General features: G+C 46.9%; 1 protein-coding gene across 3 annotated transcripts in view; it reads left to right on the top strand.

Annotated features, from left to right (window-relative positions):
- The window catches only part of ANGEL1 (angel homolog 1 (Drosophila)), a 68,521-nt gene that overhangs the window by 36,544 nt on the left and 19,439 nt on the right, over positions 1–12,538 (top strand). The window contains exon 2 of one of the 3 annotated variants that reach the window (XM_010844378.1): positions 8,750–8,864. The exons of 1 other annotated variant lie outside the window; for it this stretch is intronic. In XM_010844378.1, the coding sequence (XP_010842680.1) occupies positions 8,762–8,864 (103 nt within the window). In that variant the 5' untranslated portion in view covers positions 8,750–8,761. Of the gene's footprint in view, positions 1–8,749; positions 8,865–9,799; positions 9,903–12,538 lie in introns of those variants that run through there. One more of the 3 variants, XM_010844379.1, reaches the window with a different exon arrangement.

Raw genomic sequence — 12,538 nt, 5'->3', positions numbered from 1 at the left:
TGACCATCTGGTGATATCCATGTGTAGAGTCTTCTCTTGTGTTATTGGAAGAGGGTGTTTGCTATGACCAGTGCATTTTCTTGGCAAAACTCTATTAGTCTTTGCCCTGCTTCATTCCGTATTCCAAGGCCAAATTTGCCTGTTACTCCAGGTGTTTCTTGACTTCCTACTTTTGCATTCCAGTCCCCTATAATGAAAAGGACATCTTTTTTGGGTGTTAGTTCTAAAAGGTCTTGTAGGTCTTTATAGAACCGTTCAACTTCAGCTTCTTCAGCATTACTGGTATTGGCGTATAGCCAGTTAATAATGTGATGGTTTCAGATGGACAGCAAAGGGACTCAGTCATGCATATACATGTATCCATTTTCCCCCAAGCTCCCTCCCATCTAGGATTCCACTGAGCAGAGTTCCATGTGCTATACAGTAGGTCCTTGTTGGTTATCCATTTTAAATATAGCCGTGTGTACATGTCCACCCCAAACTCCCTAACTATTCCTCCCCTCAATCCTTTCCAACCCCGGCAAGGATTTATTATCTTTACACCACTGTCAAAAATCAATTGACAAACCAAAACCACATAATCAGCATCTAACCAGAATGTACTTTAAGCTACTAGTTTGTGAGATAAGCCGCTATGGTGCTGGGAGGTGGGTCTAAGGCACTCAGTGGGTAGGCAGTAAACTGGCTCTACAGTCAATCCACAGAGTGGGGCAAGAGAGACAGTCTTTGGGGAGAGGGAACTGTGATTTTGATCGAAAACGAGTCAACAAGAAAGCCACCCAGAGCAAGGTATGGCCAAATACTAAGGGAAGGACTATTCTCTTCTTTATTGCCAATATTCATGTTACGATCTATTCGTTAGTGGGGATCATGGCGGAGGGACCCTTTACTATCCTATAACCATTTATACCACCCTTATAAATACTGGTAATGTTCTACGGTCCTTATATGTGTTTCAATTTTTCACTCAGTTGTGTCCGACTCTTTGTGACCCCATGAACTATACAGTCCATGGAATTCTCCAGGCCAGAATACTGGAGTGGGTAGCCTTTCCCTTCTCCAGGGGATCTTCCCAACCCAGGGATTGAACCCAGGTCTCCCGCATTGCAGGCGGATTCTTTACCAGCTGAGCTATGAGGGAAGTCCCCTTACATGTACAAACACATTCAAATTCTCTAACAGCTATTATAAGATGCTATTTTTATTCCCATTTTATAGATGAGGAAACAGCACAGAGAGGTTAAGTTACTGGCTCAAGGTCACACAGCTAGAGCTGGGATATAAGTGAATTCAGTCTGGCTGCTGCCTCTCTACACTGACCCTCTTGCCGTTCCTTGAACAAGACAAGGTTGTCCCCCACTCAAGGCAGCTGCTGTTCATGGTTCAGAGGAGGGTCTGTGCTCAGGTTATGTATTTCAAGAGTTGGCAAATTAAAGTCTGAGGACCCAGTCTGGTCCATTGCTTGTTTTTGTAATAAAGTTCTGTTGAACACAGCTGTGATCACTCGCTTAGGTATTTCTGTGCCTGTTTTCATGCTACAATGGTGAAGTCAAGCAGTTACTACAGAGATCCACGGCCGGCAAAACCAAAAACATTTTCTATCTGGTCCTTTAGGAAAAAGTTTGCTGTTGTGTTTGATGACCGTTAGTATGGGATAACTACCGAAGGTCCTAATATTCCGTAGGAAGGAGTGGAGAGCCAAGGGTCAAGGATAGCAGGCAGAAATCATGTAAGGAGGCGGGAGGAGGAAGCAGAAGCACAGAAAGAAACAGAGCCTTCATTATTAGGTGTAATAATATCCAGTTTTATGTAAGGGCTGGTTTTCTTTAAATGGCAACTGCAAATCAAATTGGATTTCAAGTATGTGGGAGACTTTGAAAGAAAGGCACTTTCAGAGTTATTTTTTAAAGCAAATAAACTTTTGCAAAATACATAGAAGTTCCCCATTATGTGTCTACTTCTGCAAGTTTGGGTTTTATTATGCTTGATTTCCTTAAGAACTGGAGCTCTTCAGAAAGAAGGATTTCTTATTAATTAATTATTAATGAATGAATGTGTTGAATATCTTGGTACTGAATATCTGTCTGTCTTCTTTGGAGAAATGTCTGTTTAGGTCTTTTTCCCATTTTTGGATTGGGTTGTCTGTTTTTCTCGTATTGAGTTGTGTAAGCTGCTCGTATATTTTGGAAATTAATCCTTTGTCAGCTGTTTCATTTGCTATTATTTTCTCCCATGCTGAGGGTTGTCTTTTTACCTTGTTTATGGTTTCCTTTGCTCTGCAGTCTTTTTGTTTGTTTTTACCATGTTATACTTTTAAAAAAAATTATTTCTTTTTAATTGAAGGATAATCGCTGGGCGATGGGGATAGAGTGGGGAACCTTGTGAAGGATACAGTATACTGAGAGGTACTGATGAGTGAGCAGACAGTGACAGTCTGGAACCCAGAGTAAGCGAGGATGTTTCAAAAACAAATAAGGAGGGCTGCAGTCCAGATGTGGGCAGTCATGAGTCTGTAGGCAGGTGGGTGTTAGAGACCTGGAAATGCTTTCTTGAGGAAGGAAGGTCTAGGCTGAAACTTGACGGTCTGTTAGGCAGTAATTAGGTGAAGGCAGAGGGCAGGGTAGGCCTGGTAGGGAAGGAGAGGTATATATGGCTGAGAAAAAAGCATGTAAAAGTCTCTACAGCAAGTTACAGTCTCCAGCAAGGCTGGAGTGTGATTCTCCCTGCAGATGAATTGTGGTGGGAAGGAAGAGCTAAGAGGAGATGGGAGGTGAGTGGAGGGCAGTAATGAAGTGTCTTTAGTGCTATGCTATGGAGTTTGACTGTATTTTGAGGACAGTGAGGGTTTGCAAACAATTTTTGGTTTTGGCCGTGCTGGGTGGCATGTGACATCTTAGTTCCCAGACCAGGGGTTGAACTTGCACCCCCTGCACTGGAAGCACAGAGTCTTCACCACTGGATCACCAGAGAGATCCTCCAAAGAGGGTTTTTTAAATTATTTATTTGGCTGCGTCAGGTCTTAGCTGCAGCCATGAGACGTTTGCTGCAGCTCTCAGGTCCTTTCACTGCAGCGCACAGACTCCCTAGTTGTGGCCTGAGTGGTCCAGAGGGCGCGGGTTCAGTAACTGCAGCACGTGGACTTCGTAGCTCCACGGCAGGTGGGATCCTAGCTCCCCAACCAGAGATCAAACCCAAGTCCCCAGTATTGGAATTGCGGAGTCTTTTTGTTTGTTTGTTTGTTTGACCATGTTAGACTTAAAAAAACTTATTTTTTAATTGAAGGATCATTGCTTTATAGAATTTTGTTCTTTTCTGTCAAACATCAGGATGAATCAGCCATAGGTATACATATGTCCCCTCCCTCTTGAACCTGCCTCCCATGTCCCTCCCCATTCCACCCCTCTAGGTTGATACAGAGACCCTGTTTAAGTTCCCTGAGACATACAGCAAATTCCCATTGGCTATCTATTTTACATATGGTAATGTACATTTCCATGTTACTCTTTCCATACATCTCACCCGCTTCTCTCCTGTCCCTGTGTCCGTAAGTTTGTTCTCTATGTCTGTTTCTCCATTCAATTCAGTCAATCAGTTGTGTCCAACTCTTTGCGACCCCATGGACTGCAGCACACCAGGCTTCCCTGTCCATCACCAACTTCCAGAGCCTGCTCAAACTCAAGTCCATCGAGTCAGTGATGCCATCCCACCATCTCATCCTCTGTCATCCCCTTCTCCTCCTGGCTTCAATCTTTCCCAGCATCAGTGTCTTTTCCAGTGAGTCAATTCTTCACATCAAGTGGCCAAAGTATTGGAGCTACAGCTTCAGCATCAGTCCTTCCAATGAATATTCAGGACTGATTTTCTTTAGGATGGACTGGTTGGATCTCCTTGCAGTCCAAGGGATTCTCACGAGTCTTCTCCAACACCACAGTTCATCTGTTGATGGACATTAATCTGTCGATGGACATTAGGTTGCTTCCATGTTCTAGCTATTGTAAATAGTGCTGCAATGAACATTGGGGTGCATATGTCTTCTTCAATTTTGGTTTCCTCAGGGTATATGCCTAGGAATGGGATTGCTGGGTCATAGGGTGGTTTTATTCCTAGTTTTTTAAGGAATCTCCATGTCATCTTCCACAGTGGCTGTATCAATTTACATTGCCACCAACAGGGCAAGAGAGTTCCCTTTTCTCCACACCCTCTCCAGGATTTATTATTTGTAGACTTTTTGATGATGGCCATTTTGACCAGTGTGAGGTGATATCTCATTGTAGTTTTGATTTGCATTTCTCTAACAATGAGTGATGTTGAGTATCTTTTCATGTGTTTGTTACCCATCTGTATGTCTTTTTTTTTTTTTTTTGACTTTTTAAAAAATTTATTTTATTTTTTAACTTTACAATATTGTACTGGTTTTGCCATATATCAACATGAATCCACCACAGGTATACATGCGTTCCCCATCCTGAACCCTCCCCCCCCATCTGTATGTCTTCTTTGGAGAAATGTCCGTTTAGGTCTTTTCCCCACTTTTTGATTGGGCTGTTTGTTTTTCAGGTATTGGGTTGTATGAGCTGCTTGTATATTTTGGAAATTAATCCTTTGTCAGCTGTTGCATTTGCTATTATTTTCTCCCATTCTGAGGGTTGTCTTTTCACCTTGTTTATAGTTTCCTTGGCTGCGCAGAAACTTTTAAGTTTAATCAGGTCCCATTTGTTTACTTTTGTTTTTATTTCCATTACTCTAGGATGTGGGTCATAGAGAATCTTTGCTTTGTGTCATTGAGTGTTCTGCCTATGTTTTCCTCTAAGAGTTTTATAGTTTCTGGTCTTACATTTAGATCTTTAATCCATTTTGAGTTTCTCTTTGTGTACGGTGTTAGGAAGTGTTCTAATTTCTTCTTTTACACGCAGCTGTCCAGTTTTCCCAGCACCACTTATTGAAGAGGCTATCTTTGCCTCCCTGTATATTCTTGCCTTCTTTGTCAAAAATACAGTACCCATAGGTGTGTGGGCTTATTTCTGGGTTTTCTATCTTGTTCCATTGGTCTATATTTCTGTTTTTGTGCCAGTACCATACTGTCTTGATGACTGTAGCTTTGTAGCATAATTTGAAGTCAGGAAGGTTGATTCTTCCAGCTCAATTCTTCTTTTTCAAGACTCCTTTGGGGAAGCTTGGAGTCTTACTCACCGGACTGCCAGGGAAGTCCTGCAAAGAGTTGTTTTTTTTTTTTAATCAATTTATTTTTAAATTGAAGGATAACTGCTTTACAGAATTTTGCTGTTTCCTGTCAAACCTAGCAGGGTGACCTGACAAGATTTGCATGGGGAGAAAGATTGTTCCAGTCACAGTGTGGAAAGTGGACGGAGGGTAGGAGAAGGGCCCACAGCAGATAGAAGTGACTGCAGGGACAGAGAAGACTAACTAAATAAATATAAAGAAGGCCAAACCACCTGGGCTTGGGGACAGAACAGATACAAGAGTAAAAGAGGGGAAGAAAAAGCAGGAGGCCAGGATAACTTGATAAATGTGCAGAGGACGGAAGAGGTAGGGCGGCAGAGCTGGGGGGTGGTGGGGAAGGCAGTGAGCGCAACTTTGCGTGCGGTGGGTCTTTGAGGTGCATCTGGGACTTCCATTGGAGGGGTCTACAGGAGAAGGATTTAGGAGTCTGTGGCCCAAGAAAAGGGTTACAATGTAGATATGTGGGTTATGTGATGCCATCTGAAGCTGCTGCAGTGATGCAAATTTCACAGAGGCATTTTAAAGAAGGAGAGAGAGGCCAAGGATAAAATCCTAGAAACACCCTCATTGAAAGGTGGGTGTTCAGAGGAACAGAAAGAAGAGGTGCTAGGACAAAACGCCCACAGAGTTGGAAGGAAAGTAAGAATGTTACAGAAACCCGAGGAAAGAGACTCTTGTAAGTAGGGGGAGTTATGCAAATTTATAGAGTTTTCAAGAAATAATGACGCACGAAGAGTGTCCTTTGAATTTATCCATGAGGAACGTATCGGGGACTTTGGTGGGGAGTCAGCGGAGTGCTGAGGGTGGAAGCTACAGCTCAGTGAAACCAAGATGAATGAGGGCTGAGGAAGGAGACTGGAGCAGGCAAGTTCTTTCAAGAAGCTTGGCTGTGACGGAGATGTGGGGAGATGGGGGAATGGCTGGAGGGGGACATGGGCTGAGGGAATGTCTCATAATACAGGAGTTATCTGAGCATGATTACATGTTGATGGGGCTTCCCTGGTGGCTCAGATGGTAACAAGTCTGCCTGCAGTGCGGGAGACCCAGGTTCGATCCCTAGGTCAGGAAGATCCCCTGAAGAAGGAAACGGCAACCCACTCCAGTATTCTTGCCTGGAAAATCCCATGGTTGGAGGAGCCTGGCAGGCTAGAGTCCATGGGGTCACAAAGAGTCGGACACAACTGAGCGACTTGACTTCACGTGTTGATGGGCAAGAGTTGGGGAAGGAAAGGAGAGGGATGAGCAGAAGGAGCACAGTCTCTGAGGAAGCAAGAGTTGGGGGGTGGGTGGGAGCCCAAGACGGTGGAGCGGTCAGCACTGTGCTAGGAGGGAAAGAGGAAAAGTTGGTGATTGATGCCGGCCGGCGTGTTGGTGCGGCAACCAGGAACAGAGTGTTCACTGAGTGGTTCTGTTTTTTCCTCTCAAGTTGGTAGGGAGATGATCTTCAAAGCAGGAAGGGAAGCAACAGAACAGCAAGTCTGAAAAGAATGGCCATTGTGGAAATAGGAGGGAGAGCCCTAGGGAAGAACACAGGATGGCTGCGGGGAGGTTACAGGCTAAAATGAGGCTGCAGACCAGCGCACCAACAGCTCTGCTTTGTGCCGTTGGTAATTATATTCCCTGGCACTCGGCAGCCCAGGTGTAAGAGCCAAGAAGGAGAATATGGTTTAACTTACCTAGGCAGGTGTTGTCAAAGAACAGAGGGTAAGACTGTGGATAACAGGAAGTGACTTAAAATGGCTCACGGGTTCGATGGAGTTAAAGAACAGATGTTGCAGGGGTGAAAGTGAGAGAGGCAGAAAGCCGTGAGGTGATCCATGAAAGCGGGGGGTGTGAATTTATGATTTCAGAGGTGGAGCGGTATCCGATGATGGTACATCAAGGGTGTTTGGAGTATGGTGGAAATGAGGTCACCAGGAGGTGGTGACAGTGAGCTTTTCAGATTTGGGGTGGTTTACCCACATTGATGATAGGAGGACTTTGAGGTAGGGCAGACTGTGAGTCCGGGGCTAGAGTTTTTGGTGAAAGAGAAGTGGGCCTCCTGAGGTCAAGAAAAGACTGGGGTGAAGCTTTGATGAGTGCTTGGTACATTGCTGATGAATATATTGAGTGCACAAATCAGGGAAAGCATGAATGAATGAATGCATCAACTCAGACCAATCTGGCACATTCTTCCAGAAGAATGTTACTAGGAGTATACGGTTACTAGGGACTTCTGTATCCTTGAACTATTCAGTGGGTGAGACAGATGTCTATCATTGCCTGCACTATAATCACAGTTGGGAATGAATTGTGGTCCCTTGTTCAGAATATTTCTGACATGAGGCTGCAAATGGTGTAGATGATACTTGTAATTTACCTTTGACTGGGGAGGTCTGAGGCTGCACTTTTCCCGATCAAGTCTCCTTGGATCTGCAATTATGGCTTGCTTAGCAATGCTACATTATAGTTTGGAAGACCCTCATTTCTGCCCAGAATTGTGGAAGATGACACTAACGTTAGCAGTAGCCATAGCTGTTTTTGGCCTAAGTTCAAAAGGATATATTTAATAATAAACACTGAGAACTTACCCTGTGTTGGGCAATGTGAGGAAACTGAGGCTTCAAGAAGTTAGGTAATTCCTCAAACAGAGTCAGAGCCATGATCTGAATTGAGGTGGTTGCACTCCGAAGCTTGTGATGCTTTCCAACACAGCTGACTATGGATCAGGAAAAAAATGAAGCCAGCCTCACTTAATTGACTTAAGGAAAAGTCTCTGAAAGAACCTGGCATCAGTTGGCCTGACACATTTTGCCCACATGTACATTGAATAGCCCAGCTGAGGGTAGGTCCTGTAGCAGAGAACATGTATTAGGATAACTTGGTGAGGGTTTAAGGGCCCTGTATCTGACCTGTTAAGTCACAGCCCTGGGATAAGAGCTTTAGGAAGTTGTATTTTAAAAATATTTGCAAGGGCTAAGGGAACCATAACTTAGTCTCCAGATATGGCTTCCCAGGTGGCTCAGTGGTAAAGAAACTGCCTGCAATGCAGGAGACCCAGGTTCCATCCGTGGGTCGGGAAGATCCCCTGGAGAAGAGAATGGCAACCCACTTCAGTATTCTTGCCTGGAGAATTCCATGGAGAGAGGAGCCTGGTGGGCTCTAGTCCATGGGGTTGCAAAAAGTTGGACACGGCTGAGCCACTAAATACACGCACACACACACAGAGTCTCCAGATAAGTGCCTTGATTTAGGATCTGATTTGGAACTTATTGGGACAAAATGGAAGGACATGCAAGGAAGGTTTATTTAAGCACATATTAAGGAAGTCAATCTGATTTGGGGGGGCTCCTTAGGTAGTTATGTGCTAGTTCCTAAGAGGCTTCCCAATCTTCAGGTTACCCCAGTGGCCTCTGCTTCATCCCTGGAGAAGGTAAGAGTAGGATTGCAGGAAGGCACACGCCGCCTCTAGAGCTAAGGGGCCAGGGTGGGAAGGCCACTGGTACTGACTCCTCCTTCCTCCTTCCAGCCTTGCAGTGTTATGATGTATCCAGCTGGTCCTGGATCTGGTGACTCTCCAGAGGGCTTCCCGGAACAACCAAGGCGCCAGTCCCAAACCGGAAATCGCACGGCTCAGACACTGGGTACTGAAAATGGGGATACCGAACGGTCGCTCCTTCTTTACAGTGTGGTCAGGCAGGCGATGGATGGAGAGTGGGAAAGGGGAAGACAGGATTAAAGAGGTCTGGGTAGCACAGAGCTGGTGGAAGAACTGGCCTTATTTTAGTGACACATATTTTGTTCTGTCAACAAGGTTTCGGGACTAGATAAATCTAGTCCCTACTATGTGCCTGGCATTGTCACAGACACCCGGAGGAAAATGAACCAACCAACCAGATTGGTCCGGTTGCCTTTGTGGAGGGTTCACCACCTCCCTTTTTGGCTCCCTTACCAGTGGGACACTCCCTTTCTTCCAAATTACGGGGGAAAGGGCCCCTTTGGAACAGGATGAGGCAGGAGACAAAATCGTATGTGCTGAAGCAAGGGATGGACTCCATGTGTGACCTAAATCTGAGCTGAGGAAGAGAGTTAAGAAGAGGAGAAAAATGAGGAAGAGTTTTCTGTCTCCAATGTAAGCAGAGAAGGGCAAGATCACAAAAGTCATGCTGGGTGAGACCTTAAAGAGACAAAGTCTAGCCCCTCATTTTACAGACGTGGTAACCGATGGAAGGAATGGTTAGGTGGCGCACCCAAGGTGGACACTCAGTCAGGTGGCAGAAGTGGAAATAAAACCGTGGACTAGTAATAACACTACGGGGGCTGCAAGGAGGGGTTTAATGTCAAATGCCGGAGCACCAGCTGCCGCCGCCTCCGGGAGCCAGGCCCTGCCGGCTCCGCTCGGTTGCCTTGGGAACTGGCTCCCAATCTTGGCCCTGCACGCCCAATAAAGTTGTTGTTGAGGCGCAGCGGGGTCACGTGAGCAAGGCCGGGGAGGCGGGGCGCGGAGCCGGAGAGGCGGGGTGGGCCCGGGGGCGGGGCGGATCCGGGGGCGGGGCTAGTGAAGGGAGACTGGCTCGCCGCGGCGGAAAGAAGGGGCGGCGGGCGCGGGCGGCCGGCCATGATTGCGTCGTGTCTGTGTTACCTGCTGCTGCCGGCCGCGCGCCTTTTCCGCGCCCTCTCAGGTACCGGCCCCGCGTCCTGAAGGGCGGGTGCCAAGCCTCCAGGCCTGCCTTGGCAGGGCCTCCGCGGGGTCTTGGGCGGCGTGCGTTGCGCGGCCGGCCTCACGACCGGCTTATCCTGGACTCCGTGAGGCCCAGGCCTGGCCGGCGACCCTCGTGGGCCGCACCCCCCACCGACCTTCTCACGCCGGTGGCCTGGAGGCGTCGGGCCACAGTTACAACGTGGAGGCGGCTGGGGGAGGGGCGGGAGCCCCCCTCTCCCCCACTTCTGGCCCCGCGGGCGCGGAGAGGCGCCGGGGCCCGCTGAGTCACTTCTCGGGGGGTCAGGGAGGGTTGGCCCCCTTGGGGGCCCAGGCGAGTGCCCGAATTCTCCGTGGACAGGCGCCCTTCGGCCTTTTAAGGGTCTGTGTACTGAAGACCTGGACTTGCCTTGCCTTCCCCTGGGTCGACTCCACAGTCGCCTTTCCCAGCTGCCTCTCTGCGGAGTCGTTGGTTGCAAAACAACAGAATCCAGAGACACGTTGAAACCTCATCTTTGAAGCCATTGTTCCGTGCGCTTAGACATGTCGTGGGTGGAGGCAGTACTCAGCGGCGGCCTGGAGAAGAGTTACTGTTTAACTTTGCCAGGGTTTGCCCACGCACCCCATCCCTGGCCTTTGACTTTTCCGAGGTTCTTAAGAGACCATCCGTTCCTCTCGGAGATCGCACAGAACTCCTGGACTTCTCTCTGGCATTTTAGGGGACAGGACAGACTAAGAAGGAGTTTTAGAATAGAGTAATTTCTATTTCTTAGAAATAGGTCCAGCTTTGTGCATTCTGTGCTTTTGTGTGTGTGTGTGATTTCTGTTCATATTTCATATAAAACACTTAAAGTATGTACATGCATGTTTGTATCTGCCCACTAGAATGCAAGCTCCAGGAAGGCAGGGCTGTCTGTTCTGCTCACTGTTATCTACTGCTAACATACTACCCAGACTATAGTAGGCACTCAATTCAGGAATCCGAGAATGTCTTGTGTACGCATACATACTCCTTAGAAATGAGGAACTCCACAGAAGCCATTGCTTTCAGAGGACCATCTCATATTCCTCTAACCATGTTGCTGCTGTTTCTTGAGCTTTGCCAGCGTTCATAATGGCAGCCTCAGTGACCTATACTTAGTGAGCTCTAGTCCAGAGGTTTCTTGACCAATAGCCAGAGTTTTGGCCGCCCTCCCACCCATAGGTGTGGGCCTCCCCCCATTCATAGGTACACACCTATTAAAGTAGTCCCATTTGTATTTGTGCATTTGGCTTCTACAGATTTTCTATTTTTAATAAAAGAATTCTGCTGAAAGACAAACCACCACCAATCAAAACCTGCTAAATTTGAAAACTAGTAACCTCACACATATAAATCAAAGAACTTCTGCCATTTGGTGTAAATAGAGGATGTTTCAAAGGGCAGTGAATTAGCGAGTCCCTGAGACTAAAGCCAGCAACCAGGCACGTGGGTGTAAAGCGGGGTCTTCCACTCTGAGTACTGTTGACATTTGATGGTTCCTGGGGAGCTGCCTCTCTCACTGCAGGATGCTCACAGTCTCTCTGTCCTATAACCACTAGATGCCAGCAGTGTCCCCACAGCTGGGGCGACCGCTGTTTCTCCAGACAACGTGGAAATGTTCTCTGAGGGCAGAATCACCCTCGGTTGAAAACCACTTTGAGGTTTGAGGGACCTATATCCACACAGGCCATAAATAAGAGTGTCTTTCAACATTTGAACCATTTTGAAGTTTTTCTTGCCTTAAAAAAAGGAACTTTTGAAATGTGTCTCCAGTGATGGAGGGACATCATCCATGTCACTTGGATGATATAAACAAGTCACCTAGTGTGTGTTGGTTGGGGGACGTTTTGTTTGCACCACAGCACTGTGCTTGGATTTTTGGGGCTTCTAATTTTAGAGTGTTTCCCACCTACTTTCTTTGCCTGTTGACTGTCATTGTGGCTGCTGTAGCAGAGAGGTGGCAGCTGTCTCTTGCTGTGAGTTGTTGGCACCTTCTGATTGCAGCCTCTAGAGCGCTATGGAATGGGAAAGCTGATAATGATATTTGTGAAGATTTATGAGTAGAGTAAATAGCTTTGGGAAGAGGACCCCAGGCCTTTGCTAAAAGGTAGATTGTCCAGATTTTGAGACACCCTTTTTGTCTACTTCCTATTGGAATGCATTCATAGACGGGGAAATTTATAGAACTAGAAAAGCTCTTGGGGATTATCCAATTCACAGTTCCCTCGTCCTCATTTTGCAGTCAAGAGTAAGTCCATCTCACTAGGGGCATTGTCTAAGGTCACACAGCTTTGTTCATTTCAGTGCTGGGCCACAACCCACAGTTATGATTATGGTCAAGTGCTGGTTCCAGGGAGAAGGCAATGGCAACCCACTCCAGTACTCTTGCCTGGAAAATCCCATGGACAGAGGAGCCTGGTAGGCTGCAGTCCATGGGGTTGCGAAGAGTCGGACATGACTTAGCGACTTCACTTTCACTTTTCTGCATTGGAGAAGGAAATGGCAACCCACTCCAGTGTTCTTGCCTGGAGAATCCCATGGACGAGGAGCCTGGCAGGCTACGGTCCATAGGGTCACAAAGAGTCGGACACGAAGAT

The sequence above is a fragment of the Bison bison genome, unplaced genomic scaffold (genome assembly GCF_000754665.1).
Source record: "Bison bison bison isolate TAMUID 2011002044 unplaced genomic scaffold, Bison_UMD1.0 scf7180017864201, whole genome shotgun sequence".
Taxonomy (NCBI): domain Eukaryota; kingdom Metazoa; phylum Chordata; class Mammalia; order Artiodactyla; family Bovidae; genus Bison; species Bison bison.
Note: the sequence above shows the minus strand (reverse complement) of the source record. Positions and strands in the feature narration are given on the sequence as shown.